The sequence below is a fragment of the Nematostella vectensis genome, chromosome 13 (genome assembly GCF_932526225.1).
Source record: "Nematostella vectensis chromosome 13, jaNemVect1.1, whole genome shotgun sequence".
Lineage (NCBI taxonomy): Eukaryota > Metazoa > Cnidaria > Anthozoa > Actiniaria > Edwardsiidae > Nematostella > Nematostella vectensis.
Window position 1 is genome coordinate 6344752 of NC_064046.1, and position 17314 is coordinate 6362065.

The window sequence follows — 17314 nt, forward strand, 5'->3', positions numbered from 1 at the left end:
TGTTTCATAAGATTTGTAGTCGCATGTTATATAATATGACCTTGGTGTTTTTTATATTTTTATTATGGTAAGGTCTTTTTATGTGGACAATGTCCAGCTCATATGTGTAGTACCTGGCAAAGGTACCCTGGTCCCAGAGCCTCGTGCGTCTCTCTATTCAGTGGCCAGCGAGGTTTAGACGACCTCGCTGGCCACTAAATAGAGAGACGCACGAGGCTCTGGAACCAGGGTACCTTTGCTCATACTATGGGCTACCCTCCTGTGCAGAGCTTTCTGTGTTTAAGGGTCGTAACAGTAGTGTGTTCACCTTGGAGGGCAAACCCTATACGACTGTTACGACCCTCTTACGGCTGTACATTGACGGCTATCCATAGATGTGGAGAAAATGAAACGAGCGACACAGAAAGCTCTGCCCAGGAGGGTAACTATGGGCCAGACTGAATTGAGAACCGACCTATTGATATCTGACATTTTTTCGTCGTTTTTTTTTTTCACGCTCAGTCTTATGGTCTGGTGTTTGCTCAATTTTGGTCGTAAGGAAAGTTCGTTGCGTGACACGAATAGCTTCGTCTCCGTACACAGTCGTGACTAGACTAAAGCTTAATACCCGACTCATTTTATGGGAAAATAGAGAAGTCTACTTCATGCACGTGCACAAACTCATTCGCGACCAATGGCCTACTATCCTCAGCGTAAAAACCCTCGTCTTCGTCTGAGCTAGAATCTCTCCCGAGTAAGTCATGTGCCTTATAGCCATTGTCATCTACGGGATCCGCGCATGCGTATGCATATAAACCCGCTGAGCCCGCGGTGCTATGGGATAAGTCATATGGTAACCTCGATGATCCCGCAAACGTTTCTTTACTTTCATCCGTATTCCGTGAAGTAATTTGAGATGATTCAGCCTCTGTTCTTTCTCTGTCTGATTTTTGTCTTTCGTAATCACTATTTTGATAAGACTTCTGTTCTTGATATGTTTCAGTAACAAGATTCTCTCCAGTCTTCTCTTCATATTTCTTCTCCGACACGCGATTCTTCGAATCGTTTTCACTATGACTATTGTTAAGTGAATTATCTTCTGATTCTATTTCTCCGTCCTCCTCCTCGGAAGACAAGTATGATACTACAAGACTTTGGCTGATTGTAGACGACTCGGCGGTGATTGCCGGCACAACTTCGGCATTTTCCTCAGATGGCTCGGAATCTGTCGTGTGTTCCGAGTACTTCTCGACGTGAGGATCAGCTTGTCGAACCCAGCATCCGATGTTAAAAAATCCCTGTAGAAACAACAGTTTTAAATATAAGGCGAATATGTAGAAAACAATGCTTGAACAACGCATATTTACAGCAACGCGTATTTCTGAATTATTACTGCGCAACAGGATGCAATGTTCGTATTTGATTTACAACAGGGCTTCTGGAATTACGCGGAAAAAACTCAAAATTACGCGGGATTCTTTGCTAAATTACGCGCTAAATCAATCATTACGCGCTAAATTACGCGGAATTTTGCAATACATTTTTCTTTAAAAATCAAAATATTGCGTGATTCTTTACTGAATTACGCGCTAAATTACACGGAATTTCAACTGTTACGTCCAAACTACATTATGTACCGAAGGAAAGCACGAAATAACTTGAAAAGGTTAATTTTTTGCGCGAAAATATCTTAGGCGAGTTTTCATTGGCCCCTAGCCACCAGCCAATTGAAAAAGGAATTTTATTATTAGTCCTAGGCCTTCGCGGTTTAGCAAAGAACGCCTAGTCATCTTATTTGTTTTCGAAATTCAGTTCGAAATATCGCACTCTTATGAAGAATATATCTCTTTTTTACGAGAAATAGAGGTAAGAACCCTAAGAGAACACATCAGCTGTGCATTTAAATGTTTTGTCTTTCAAAATTTAGCAAATTACGCGGGATTACGCAGAAATTTGTGGATTACGCGGAGAAAGCCAATTTACGCGCTTCCGCACAAGCGCGTAATTCCAGAAGCCCTGTTACAAGGTGCTGCACGGTGATAGTTAAACAAATAAAACAAGGCCTTCTGCTGTTGATTATCTACGCAACATTGTCATTGTTCTCAGTAATTCTGACGCTGATTCTGATTGTTATCTCACCAATTTTAAATGTTCACGCGCGTCTGTTGATAGTATCTACGTGACTGATCATTGTTATCTCACCAATTCTGATTGTTCCCGCGCGTCTGTTGATTATCTACGCGCTCTGATCATTGTTACCTTACCAATTGTGATTGTTCCCGCGCGTCTGTTGCTTATCTACGCGCACTGATCATTGTTATCTCACCAATTCTGATTGTTCACGCTCGTCTGTTGATTATCTACGCGCACTGATCATTGTTATATCACTAATTCTGATTGTTCATGCTCGTCTGTTGATTATCTACGCGCACTGATCATTGTAATCTCACCAATTCTTAGTGTTCACGCGCGTCTGTTGATAGTATCTACGTGCACTGCTCATTATTATCTCACCAATTCTGATTGTTCACGCGCGTCTGTCGATTATCTACGTGCACTGCTCATTGTTGTCATCAATTCTTATTGTTCACGCGCGTCTGTTGATTATCTACGTGCACTGCTCATTGTTATCTCTCTAATTCTTATTATTCACGCGCGTCTGTTTATTATCCACGTGCACTGTTCATTGTTATCTCACCAATTCTGATTGTTCACGCGCGTCTGTTGATTATCTACGCACGCTGTTGATTTTCATCTCACTAATTCTGATTGTTGACGCGCGTCTGTTGATTATCTACGCGCACTGATCATTGTTATCTCACTAATTCTGATTGTTTACGCACGTCTGTTGATTATCTACGTGCACTGCTCATTGTTATCTCTCTAATTCTTATTATTCACGCGCGTCTGATTATTATCTACGCGCAATCATCATTGTTATCTCACCAATTTTGATTGTTCACGCGCGTCTGTTGATAGTATCTACGTGCACTGATCATTATTATCTCACCAATTCTGATTGTTTACGCGCGTCTGTTGATTATCTACGTGCACTGCTCATTGTTATCTCTCTAATTCTGATTGTTTACGCGCGTCTGTTGATTATCTGCGTGCACTGTTCATTGTTATCTCACCAATTCTGATTGTTCACACGCGTCTGTTGATTATTTACGAGCACTTTTTATTGATATCTCACTTATTCTGATTGTCTACGCGCGTCTGTTGATTATCTACGCACACTGTTGATTGTTATCTCACTAATTCTGATCTACGCGCACTGATCATTGTAATCTCCCCAATCTTATTGTTCACGCGCGTCTGTTGATCATATTTACGTGCACTGCTCATTGTTATCTCACCAATTCTTATTGTTCACGCGCGTCTGTCGATTATCTACGTGCACTGCTCATTGTTGTCATCAATTCTTATTGTTCACGCGCGTCTGTTGATTATATACGTGCACTGCTCATTGTTATCTCTCTAATTCTTATTATTCACGCGCGTGTGCACTGTTCATTGTTATCTCACCAATTCTGATTGTTCACACGCGTCTGTTGATTATTTACGAGCACTTTTTATTGATATCTCACTTATTCTGATTGTTTCCGCGCGTCTGTTGATTATCTACGCACACTGTTGATTGTTATCTCACTAATTCTGATCTACGCGCACTGATCATTGTAATCACCCCAATCTTATTGTTCACGCGCGTTTGTTGATAATATTTACGTGCACTGCTCATTGTTATCTCACCAATTCTTATTGTTCACGCGCGTCTGTCGATTATCTACGTGCACTGCTCATTGTTGTCGTCAATTCTTATTGTTCACGCACGTCTGTTTATTATCTACGTGCACTGCTCATTGTTATCTCACCAATTCTCATTGTTCACGCGCGTCTGTCGATTATCTACGTGCACTGCTCATTGTTGTCGTCAATTCTTATTGTTCACGCACGTCTGTTTATTATCTACGTGCACTGCTCATTGTTATCTCTCTAATTCTTATTATTCACGCGCGTCTGTTGATTATCTACGTGCACTCTTCATTGTTATCTCACCAATTCTGATTGTTCACGCGCGTCTGTTGATTATCTACGTGCACTGCTTATTGTTGTCATCAATTCTTATTGTTCACCCGCGTCTGTTGATTATCTACGCACACTGTTGATTGTTATCTCACTAATTCTGATTGTTCACGCTCGTCTGTTGATTATCTACGCGCACTGATCATTGTTATCTCACCAATTCTAATTGTTCACGAGCGTCTGTTGATTCTCTACGCGCTCTGATCATTATTATCTCACCAATTCTGATTGTTCCCGCGCGTCTGTTGATTATCTACGCGCACTGATCATTGTTCTCTCACTAATTCTGATTGTTCACGCTCGTCTGTTGATTATCTACGCGCACTGATCATTGTTATCTCACTAATTCTGATTGTTCACGCTCGTCTGTTGATTATCTACGCGCACTGATCATTGTAATCTCACCAATTCTTATTGTTTACGCGAGTTCGTTGATTGTCTACGCACACTGATCGTTGTTATCTCACCAATTCTGATTGTTTACGGGCGTCTGTTGATTATCTTCGCGCACTGCTCATTGTTATCTCACCAATTCTAATTGTTCACGCGCGTCTGTTGATTATCTACGCGCTCTGATAATTGTTATCTCACTAATTCTGATTGTTCCCGCGCGTCTGTTGATTATCTACGCGCACTGTTCATTGTTATCTCACCTATTCGGATTGTTCACGCGCGTCTGTTGATAGTATCTACGCGCACTGATCATTGTTATCTCACTAATTCTGATTGTTCACGCTCGTCTGTTGATTATCTACGCGCACTGATCATTGTAATCTCACCAATTCTTATTGTTTACGCGAGTTCGTTGATTGTCTACGCACACTGATCATTGTTATCTCACCAATTCTGATTGTTTACGGGCGTCTGTTGATTATCTACGCGCTCTGATAATTGTGATCTCACCAACTCTGATTGTTCCCGCGCGTCTGTTGATTATCTACGCGCACTGATCATTGTTATCTCACTAATTCTGATTGTTCACGCTCGTCTGTTTATTAAATACGTGCACTGTTTATTGTTATCTCACCAATTCTGATTGTTCACGCGCGTCTTTTGATTATCTACGTGCACTGCTCATTGTTATCTCACTAATTCCGATTGTTCACGCGCGTCTGTTGATTATCTACGTGCACTGCTCACTGTTATCTCACCAATTTTTATTATTCACGCGCGTCTGTTTATTATCTACGTGCACTGTTCATTGTTATCTCACTAATTCTTATTGTTCACACACGTCTGTTGATTATCTACGCGCACTGCTCATTGTTATCTCACTAATTCTTATTGTTCAAGCGCGTCTGTTGATTATCTACGTGCATTGGTCATTATCTCACTAATTCTGATTGTTTAAGAGCGTCTGTTAAATATCTACGCGCACTGATCATTGTTATCTCACTAATTCTGATTGTTCACGCGCGTCTGTCGATTATCTACGTGCACTGCTCATTGTTGTCATCAATTCTTATTGTTCACGCGCGTCTGTTGATTATCTACGTGCACTGCTCATTGTTATCTCTCTAATCCTTCTTATTCACGCGCGTCTGTTTATTATCTACGTGCACTGTTTATTGTTATCTCACCAATTCTGATTGTTCACGCGCGTCTGTTGATTATCTACGCACACTGCTCATTGTTATCTCTCTAATTCTTATTATTCACGCGCGTCTGTTTATTATCTACGTGCACTGTTCATTGTTGTCTCACTAATTCTTATTTTTCACACGCGCCTGTTGATTATCTACGCGCATTGGTCATTATCTCACTAATTCTGATTATTCACGCGCGTCTGTTTATTATCTACGTGCACTGTTCATTGTTATCTCACCAATTCTGATTGTTCACGCGCGTCTGTTGATTATCTACGTGCACTGTTCATTGTTATCTCACCAATTGTGATTGTTCACGCGCGCCTGTTGATTATTTACGAGCACTGTTTATCGATATCTCACTTATTCGTATTGTTTACGCGCGTCTGTTGATTATCTACGCACACTGTTGATTGTTATCTCACTAATTCTGATTGTTTACGCGCGTCTGTCGATTATCTACGTGCACTGCTCATTGTTGTCATCAATTCTTATTGTTCACGCGCGTCAGTTGATTATCTACGTGCACTGCTCATTGTTATCTCTCTAATTCTTCTTATTCACGCGCGTCTGTTTATTATCTACGTGCACTGCTTATTGTTGTCATCAATTCTTATTGTTCACGCGCGTCTGTTGATTATCTACGTGCACTGCTCATTGTTATCTCTCTAATTCTTCTTATTCACGCGCGTCTGTTTATTATCTACGTGCACTGTTTATTGTTATCTCACCAATTCTGATTGTTCACGCGCGTCTGTTGATTATCTACGTGCACTGCTCATTGTTATCTCACCAATTGTGATTGTTCACGCGCGCCTGTTGATTATTTACGAGCACTGTTTATTGATATCTCACTTATTCGTATTGTTTACGCGCGTCTGTTGATTATCTACGCACACTGTTGATTGTTATCTCACTAATTCTGATTGTTCACGCGCGTCTGTCGATTATCTACGTGCACTGCTCATTGTTGTCATCAATTCTTATTGTTCACGCGCGTCTGTTGATTATCTACGTGCACTGCTCATTGTTATCTCTCTAATTCTTATTATTCACGCGCGTCTGTTTATTATCTACGTGCACTGATCATTGTTGTCATAAATTCTTATTGTTCACGCGCGTCTGTTTATTATCTACGTGCACTGCTCATTGTTGTCATCAATTATTATTGTTCACGCGCGTCTGTTGATTATCTACGTGCACTGCTCATTGTTATCTCTCTAATTCTTATTATTCACGCGCGTCTGTTGATTATCTACGCGCACTGATCATTGTTATCTCACTAATTCTTATTGTTCACACGCGCCTGTTTATTAAATACGTGCACTGTTTATTGTTATCTCACCAATTCTTATTGTTCACGCGCGTCTGTTGATTATCTACGTGCACTGTTCATTGTTATCTCACCAATACTGATTGTTCACGCGCGTCTGTTGATTATCTAAGTGCACTGTTCATTGTTATCTCTCTAATTCTTATTATTCACGCGCGTCTGTTGATTATCTACGTGCACTGTTCATTGTTATCTCACTAATTCTTATTATTCAAGCGCGTCTGTTGATTATCTACGCGCATTGGTCATTATCTTACTAATTCTGATTGTTCACGCGCGTCTGTTAAATATCTACGCGCACTGATCATTGTTATCTCACCAATTCTGATTGTTCACGCGCGTCTGTTGATTATCTACGCGCACTGCTCATTGTTATCTCACTAATTCTGATTGTTCACGCGCGTCTGTTGATTATCTACGTGCACTGCTCATTATTATCTCACTAATTCTGATTGTTTACGCGCGTCTGTTGATTATCTACGTGCACTGCTTATTGTTATCTCACTAATTCTTATTATTCACGCGCGTCTGTTGATTATCTACGTGCACTGTTCATTGTTATCTCACTAATTCTTATTATTCACGCGCGTCTGTTGATTATCTACGCGCACTGTTCATTGTTATCTCACCAATTCTGATTGTTCACGCGCGTCTGTTGATAGTATCTACGTGCACTGATCATTGTTAACTCTCTAATTCTTATTATTCACGCGCGTCTGTTTATTATCTACGCGCACTGCTCATTGTTATCTCACCAATTCTAATTGTTCACGCGCGTCTGTTGATTCTCTACGCGCTCTGATCATTATTATCTCACCAATTCTGATTGTTCCCGCGCGTCTGTTGATTATCTACGCGCACTGATCATTGTTATCTCACCAATTCTAATTGTTCACGCGCGTCTGTTGATTATCTACGCGCTCTGATAATTGTTATCTCACCAATTCTGATTGTTCCCGCGCGTCTGTTGATTATCTACGCGCACTGATCATTGTTCTCTCACTAATTCTGATTGTTCACGCTCGTCTGTTGATTATCTACGCGCACTGATCATTGTTATCTCACTAATTCTGATTGTTCACGCTCGTCTGTTGATTATCTACGCGCACTGATCATTGTAATCTCACCAATTCTTATTGTTTACGCGAGTTCGTTGATTGTCTACAAACACTGATCATTGTTATCTCACCAATTCTGATTGTTTACGGGCGTCTGTTGATTATCTACGCGCACTGCTCATTGTTATCTCACCAATTCTAATTGTTCACGCGCGTCTGTTGATTATCTACGCGCTCTGATAATTGTTATCTCACTAATTCTGATTGTTCCCGCGCGTCTGTTGAATATCTACGCGCACTGATCATTGTTATCTCACTAATTCTGATTGTTCACGCTCGTCTGTTGATTATCTACGCGCACTGATCATTGTAATCTCACCAATTCTTATTGTTTACGCGAGTTCGTTGATTGTCTACGCACACTGATCATTATTATCTCACCAATTCTGATTGTTTACGGGCGTCTGTTGATTATCTACGCGCTCTGATAATTGTTATCTCACCAATTCTGATTGTTCCCGCGCGTCTGTTGATTATCTACGCGCACTGATCATTGTTATCTCACTTATTCGTATTGTTCACGCGCGTCTGTTGATTATCTACGCGCACTGTTTATTGTTATCTCACCAATTCTGATTGTTCACGCGCGTCTTTTGATTATCTACGTGCACTGCTTATTGTTATCTCACTAATTCCGATTGTTCACGCGCGTCTGTTGATTATCTACGTGCACTGCTCACTGTTATCTCACCAATTTTTATTATTCACGCGCGTCTGTTTATTATCTACGTGCACTGTTCATTGTTATCTCACTAATTCTTATTGTTCACACGCGTCTGTTGATTATCTACGCGCACTGCTCATTGTTATCTCACTAATTCTTATTGTTCAAGCGCGTCTGTTGATTATCTACGTGCATTGGTCATTATCTCACTAATTCTGATTGTTTAAGCGCGTCTGTTAAATATCTACGCGCACTGATCATTGTTATCTCACTAATTCTGATTGTTCACGCGCGTCTGTAGATTATCTACGTGCACTGCTCATTGTTGTCATCAATTCTTATTGTTCACGCGCGTCTGTTGATTATCTACGTGCACTGCTCATTGTTATCTCTCTAATTCTTCTTATTCACGCGCGTCTGTTTATTATCTACGTGCACTGTTTATTGTTATCTCACCAATTCTGATTGTTCACGCGCGTCTGTTGATTATCTACGCACACTGCTCATTGTTATCTCTCTAATTCTTATTATCCACGCGCGTCTGTTTATTATCTACGTGCACTATTCATTGTTGTCTCACTAATTCTTATTTTTCACACGCGCCTGTTGATTATCTACGCGCATTGGTCATTATCTCACTAATTCTGATTATTCACGCGCGTCTGTTTATTATCTACGTGCACTGTTCATTGTTATCTCACCAATTCTGATTGTTCACGCGCGTCTGTTGATTATCTACGTGCACTGTTCATTGTTATCTCACCGATTGTGATTGTTCACGCGCGCCTGTTGATTATTTACGAGCACTGTTTATTGATATCTCACTTATTCGTATTGTTTACGCGCGTCTGTTGATTATCTAAGTGCACTGCTCATTGTTATCTCTCTAATTCTTCTTATTCACGCGCGTCTGTTTATTATCTACGTGCACTGCTCATTGTTGTCATCAATTTTTATTGTACACGCGCGTCTGTTGATTATCTACGTGCACTGCTCATTGTTATCTCACCAATACTGATTGTTCACGCGCGTCTGTTGATTATCTAAGTGCACTGTTCATTGTTATCTCTCTAATTCTTATTATTCACGCGCGTCTGTTGATTATCTACGTGCACTGTTCATTGTTATCTCACTAATTCTTATTATTCAAGCGCGTCTGTTGATTATCTACGCGCATTGGTCATTATCTTACTAATTCTGATTGTTCACGCGCGTCTGTTAAATATCTACGCGCACTGATCATTGTTATCTCACCAATTCTGATTGTTCACGCGCGTCTGTTGATTATCTACGCGCACTGCTCATTGTTATCTCACTAATTCTGATTGTTCACGCGCGTCTGTTGATTATCTACGTGCACTGCTCATTATTATCTCACTAATTCTGATTGTTTACGCGCGTCTGTTGATTATCTACGTGCACTGCTTATTGTTATCTCACTAATTCTTATTATTCACGCGCGTCTGTTGATTATCTACGTGCACTGTTTATTGTTATCTCACCAATTCTGATTGTTCACGCGCGTCTGTTGATTATCTACGTGCACTGCTCATTGTTATCTCACCAATTGTGATTGTTCACGCGCGCCTGTTGATTATTTACGAGCACTGTTTATTGATATCTCACTTATTCGTATTGTTTACGCGCGTCTGTTGATTATCTACGCACACTGTTGATTGTTATCTCACTAATTCTGATTGTTCACGCGCGTCTGTCGATTATCTACGTGCACTGCTCATTGTTGTCATCAATTCTTATTGTTCACGCGCGTCTGTTGATTATCTACGTGCACTGCTCATTGTTATCTCTCTAATTCTTCTTATTCACGCGCGTCTGTTTATTATCTACGTGCACTGTTTATTGTTATCTCACCAATTCTGATTGTTCACGCGCGTCTGTTGATTATCTACGCACACTGCTCATTGTTATCTCTCTAATTCTTATTATTCACGCGTCTGTTTATTATCTACGTGCACTGTTCATTGTTGTCTCACTAATTCTTATTTTTCACACGCGCCTGTTGATTATCTACGCGCATTGGTCATTATCTCACTAATTCTGATTATTCACGCGCGTCTGTTTATTATCTACGTGCACTGTTCATTGTTATCTCACCAATTCTGATTGTTCACGCGCGTCTGTTGATTATCTACGTGCACTGTTCATTGTTATCTCACCAATTGTGATTGTTCACGCGCGCCTGTTGATTATTTACGAGCACTGTTTATTGATATCTCACTTATTCGTATTGTTTACGCGCGTCTGTTGATTATCTACGCACACTGTTGATTGTTATCTCACTAATTCTGATTGTTCACGCGCGTCTGTCGATTATCTACGTGCACTGCTCATTGTTGTCATCAATTCTTATTGTTCACGCGCGTCAGTTGGTTATCTACGTGCACTGCTCATTGTTATCTCTCTAATTCTTCTTATTCACGCGCGTCTGTTTATTATCTACGTGCACTGCTCATTGTTGTCATCAATTTTTATTGTACACGCGCGTCTGTTGATTATCTACGTGCACTGCTCATTGTTATTTCTCTAATTCTTCTTATTCACGCGCGTCTGTTTATTATCTACGTGCACTGTTTATTGTTATCTCACCAATTCTGATTGTTCACGCGCGTCTGTTGATTATCTACGTGCACTGCTCATTGTTATCTCACCAATTGTGATTGTTCACGCGCGCCTGTTGATTATTTACGAGCACTGTTTATTGATATCTCACTTATTCGTATTGTTTACGCGCGTCTGTTGATTATCTACGCACACTGTTGATTGTTATCTCACTAATTCTGATTGTTCACGCGCGTCTGTCGATTATCTACGTGCACTGCTCATTGTTGTCATCAATTCTTATTGTTCACGCGCGTCTGTTGATTATCTACGTGCACTGCTCATTGTTATCTCTCTAATTCTTATTATTCACGCGCGTCTGTTTATTATCTACGTGCACTGATCATTGTTGTCATCAATTCTTATTGTTCACGCGCGTCTGTTTATTATCTACGTGCACTGCTCATTGTTGTCATCAATTCTTATTGTTCACGCGCGTCTGTTGATTATCTACGTGCACTGCTCATTGTTATCTCTTTAATTCTTATTATTCACGCGCGTCTGTTGATTATCTACGCGCACTGATCATTGTTATCTCACTAATTCTTATTGTTCACACGCGCCTGTTTATTAAATACGTGCACTGTTTATTGTTATCTCACCAATTCTTATTGTTCACGCGCGTCTGTTGATTATCTACGTGCACTGTTCATTGTTATCTCACCAATTCTGATTGTTCACGCGCGTCTGTTGATTATCTAAGTGCACTGTTCATTGTTATCTCTCTAATTCTTATTATTCACGCGCGTCTGTTGATTATCTACGTGCACTGTTCATTGTTATCTCACTAATTCTGATTGTTCACGCGCGTCTGTTGATTATCTACGTGCACTGCTCATTATTATCTCACTAATTCTGATTGTTTACGCGCGTCTGTTGATTATCTACGTGCACTGCTCATTGTTATCTCACTAATTCTGATTGTTCACGCGCGTCTGTTGATTATCTACGTGCACTGTTCATTGTTATCTCACCGATTGTGATTGTTCACGCGCGCCTGTTGATTATTTACGAGCACTGTTTATTGATATCTCACTTATTCGTATTGTTTACGCGCGTCTGTTGATTATCTACGCACACTGTTGATTGTTATCTCACTAATTCTGATTGTTCACGCGCGTCTGTCGATTATCTACGTGCACTGCTCATTGTTGTCATCAATTCTTATTGTTCACGCGCGTCAGTTGATTATCTAAGTGCACTGCTCATTGTTATCTCTCTAATTCTTCTTATTCACGCGCGTCTGTTTATTTTCTACGTGCACTGCTCATTGTTGTCATCAATTTTTATTGTACACGCGCGTCTGTTGATTATCTACGTGCACTGCTCATTGTTATCTCTCTAATTCTTCTTATTCACGCGCGTCTGTTTACTATCTACGTGCACTGTTTATTGTTATCTCACCAATTCTGATTGTTCACGCGCGTCTGTTGATTATCTACGTGCACTGCTCATTGTTATCTCACCAATTGTGATTGTTCACGCGCGCCTGTTGATTATTTACGAGCACTGTTTATTGATATCTCACTTATTCGTATTGTTTACGCGCGTCTGTTGATTATCTACGCACACTGTTGATTGTTATCTCACTAATTCTGATTGTTCACGCGCGTTGGTCGATTATCTACGTGCACTGCTCATTGTTGTCATCAATTCTTATTGTTTACGCGCGTTTGTTGATTATCTACGTGCACTGCTCATTGTTATCTCTCTAATTCTTCTTATTCACGCGCGTCTGTTTATTATCTACGTGCACTGTTTATTGTTATCTCACCAATTCTGATTGTTCACGCGCGTCTGTTGATTATCTACGTGCACTGCTCATTGTTATCTCACCAATTGTGATTGTTCACGCGCGCCTGTTGATTATTTACGAGCACTGTTTATTGATATCTCACTTATTCGTATTGTTTACGCGCGTCTGTTGATTATCTACGCACACTGTTGATTGTTATCTCACTAATTCTGATTGTTCACGCGCGTTGGTCGATTATCTACGTGCACTGCTTATTGTTATCTCACTAATTCTTATTATTCACGCGCGTCTGTTGATTATCTACGTGCACTGTTCATTGTTATCTCACCAATACTGATTGTTCACGCGCGTCTGTTGATTATCTAAGTGCACTGTTCATTGTTATCTCTCTAATTCTTATTATTCACGCGCGTCTGTTGATTATCTACGTGCACTGTTCATTGTTATCTCACTAATTCTTATTATTCAAGCGCGTCTGTTGATTATCTACGCGCATTGGTCATTATCTTACTAATTCTGATTGTTCACGCGCGTCTGTTAAATATCTACGCGCACTGATCATTGTTATCTCACCAATTCTGATTGTTCACGCGCGTCTGTTGATTATCTACGCGCACTGCTCATTGTTATCTCACCAATTCTGATTGTTTACGGGCGTCTGTTGATTATCTACGCGCACTGCTCATTGTTATCTCACCAATTCTAATTGTTCACGCGCGTCTGTTGATTATCTACGCGCTCTGATAATTGTTATCTCACTAATTCTGATTGTTCCCGCGCGTCTGTTGAATATCTACGCGCACTGATCATTGTTATCTCACTAATTCTGATTGTTCACGCTCGTCTGTTGATTATCTACGCGCACTGATCATTGTAATCTCACCAATTCTTATTGTTTACGCGAGTTCGTTGATTGTCTACGCACACTGATCATTATTATCTCACCAATTCTGATTGTTTACGGGCGTCTGTTGATTATCTACGCGCTCTGATAATTGTTATCTCACCAATTCTGATTGTTCCCGCGCGTCTGTTGATTATCTACGCGCACTGATCATTGTTATCTCACTTATTCGTATTGTTCACGCGCGTCTGTTGATTATCTACGCGCACTGTTTATTGTTATCTCACCAATTCTGATTGTTCACGCGCGTCTTTTGATTATCTACGTGCACTGCTCATTGTTATCTCACTAATTCCGATTGTTCACGCGCGTCTGTTGATTATCTACGTGCACTGCTCACTGTTATCTCACCAATTTTTATTATTCACGCGCGTCTGTTTATTATCTACGTGCACTGTTCATTGTTATCTCACTAATTCTTATTGTTCACACGCGTCTGTTGATTATCTACGCGCACTGCTCATTGTTATCTCACTAATTCTTATTGTTCAAGCGCGTCTGTTGATTATCTACGTGCATTGGTCATTATCTCACTAATTCTGATTGTTTAAGCGCGTCTGTTAAATATCTACGCGCACTGATCATTGTTATCTCACTAATTCTGATTGTTCACGCGCGTCTGTAGATTATCTACGTGCACTGCTCATTGTTGTCATCAATTCTTATTGTTCACGCGCGTCTGTTGATTATCTACGTGCACTGCTCATTGTTATCTCTCTAATTCTTCTTATTCACGCGCGTCTGTTTATTATCTACGTGCACTGTTTATTGTTATCTCACCAATTCTGATTGTTCACGCGCGTCTGTTGATTATCTACGCACACTGCTCATTGTTATCTCTCTAATTCTTATTATTCACGCGCGTCTGTTTATTATCTACGTGCACTATTCATTGTTGTCTCACTAATTCTTATTTTTCACACGCGCCTGTTGATTATCTACGCGCATTGGTCATTATCTCACTAATTCTGATTATTCACGCGCGTCTGTTTATTATCTACGTGCACTGTTCATTGTTATCTCACCAATTCTGATTGTTCACGCGCGTCTGTTGATTATCTACGTGCACTGTTCATTGTTATCTCACCGATTGTGATTGTTCACGCGCGCCTGTTGATTATTTACGAGCACTGTTTATTGATATCTCACTTATTCGTATTGTTTACGCGCGTCTGTTGATTATCTACGCACACTGTTGATTGTTATCTCACTAATTCTGATTGTTCACGCGCGTCTGTCGATTATCTACGTGCACTGCTCATTGTTGTCATCAATTCTTATTGTTCACGCGCGTCAGTTGATTATCTAAGTGCACTGCTCATTGTTATCTCTCGAATTCTTCTTATTCACGCGCGTCTGTTTATTATCTACGTGCACTGCTCATTGTTGTCATCAATTTTTATTGTACACGCGCGTCTGTTGATTATCTACGTGCACTGCTCATTGTTATCTCTCTAATTCTTCTTATTCACGCGCGTCTGTTTATTATCTACGTGCACTGTTTATTGTTATCTCACCAATTCTGATTGTTCACGCGCGTCTGTTGATTATCTACGTGCACTGCTCATTGTTATCTCACCAATTGTGATTGTTCACGCGCGCCTGTTGATTATTTACGAGCACTGTTTATTGATATCTCACTTATTCGTATTGTTTACGCGCGTCTGTTGATTATCTACGCACACTGTTGATTGTTATCTCACTAATTCTGATTGTTCACGCGCGTCTGTCGATTATCTACGTGCACTGCTCATTGTTGTCATCAATTCTTATTGTTCACGCGCGTCTGTTGATTATCTACGTGCACTGCTCATTGTTATCTCTCTAATTCTTCTTATTCACGCGCGTCTGTTTACTATCTACGTGCACTGTTTATTGTTATCTCACCAATTCTGATTGTTCACGCGCGTCTGTTGATTATCTACGCGCATTGGTCATTATCTCACTAATTCTGATTATTCACGCGCGTCTGTTTATTATCTACGTGCACTGTTCATTGTTATCTCACCAATTCTGATTGTTCACGCGCGTCTGTTGATTATCTACGTGCACTGTTCATTGTTATCTCACCAATTGTGATTGTTCACGCGCGCCTGTTGATTATTTACGAGCACTGTTTATTGATATCTCACTTATTCGTATTGTTTACGCGCGTCTGTTGATTATCTACGCACACTGTTGATTGTTATCTCACTAATTCTGATTGTTCACGCGCGTCTGTCGATTATCTACGTGCACTGCTCATTGTTGTCATCAATTCTTATTGTTCACGCGCGTCAGTTGGTTATCTACGTGCACTGCTCATTGTTATCTCTCTAATTCTTCTTATTCACGCGCGTCTGTTTATTATCTACGTGCACTGCTCATTGTTGTCATCAATTTTTATTGTACACGCGCGTCTGTTGATTATCTACGTGCACTGCTCATTGTTATCTCTCTAATTCTTCTTATTCACGCGCGTCTGTTTATTATCTACGTGCACTGTTTATTGTTATCTCACCAATTCTGATTGTTCACGCGCGTCTGTTGATTATCTACGTGCACTGCTCATTGTTATCTCACCAATTGTGATTGTTCACGCGCGCCTGTTGATTATTTACGAGCACTGTTTATTGATATCTCACTTATTCGTATTGTTTACGCGCGTCTGTTGATTATCTACGCACCCTGTTGATTGTTATCTCACTAATTCTGATTGTTCACGCGCGTCTGTCGATTATCTACGTGCACTGCTCATTGTTGTCATCAATTCTTATTGTTCACGCGCGTCTGTTGATTATCTACGTGCACTGCTCATTGTTATCTCTCTAATTCTTATTATTCACGCGCGTCTGTTTATTATCTACGTGCACTGATCATTGTTGTCATCAATTCTTATTGTTCACGCGCGTCTGTTTATTATCTACGTGCACTGCTCATTGTTGTCATCAATTCTTATTGTTCACGCGCGTCTGTTGATTATCTACGTGCACTGCTCATTGTTATCTCTCTAATTCTTATTATTCACGCGCGTCTGTTGATTATCTACGCGCACTGATCATTGTTATCTCACTAATTCTTATTGTTCACACGCGCCTGTTTATTAAATACGTGCACTGTTTATTGTTATCTCACCAATTCTTATTGTTCACGCGCGTCTGTTGATTATCTACGTGCACTGTTCATTGTTATCTCACCAATTCTGATTGTTCACGCGCGTCTGTTGATTATCTAAGTGCACTGTTCATTGTTATCTCTCTAATTCTTATTATTCACGCGCGTCTGTTGAT

At 40.3% G+C, this 17314-nt stretch overlaps 1 protein-coding gene across 2 annotated transcripts in view; it reads right to left on the minus strand.

The window, feature by feature from the left end:
* Window positions 1-493: 493 nt before the first annotated feature.
* The window catches only part of LOC5518007 (nuclear polyadenylated RNA-binding protein 4), a 41382-nt gene continuing 24561 nt past the window's right edge, over window positions 494-17314 (minus strand). The window contains exon 9 of one of the 2 annotated variants that reach the window (XM_001637929.3): window positions 494-1277. In XM_001637929.3, coding sequence (XP_001637979.3) covers window positions 618-1277 — 660 coding nt within the window. In that variant the 3' untranslated portion in view covers window positions 494-617. The remainder of the gene's footprint in view (window positions 1278-17314) is intronic. The other variant, XM_032362547.2, reaches the window with a different exon arrangement.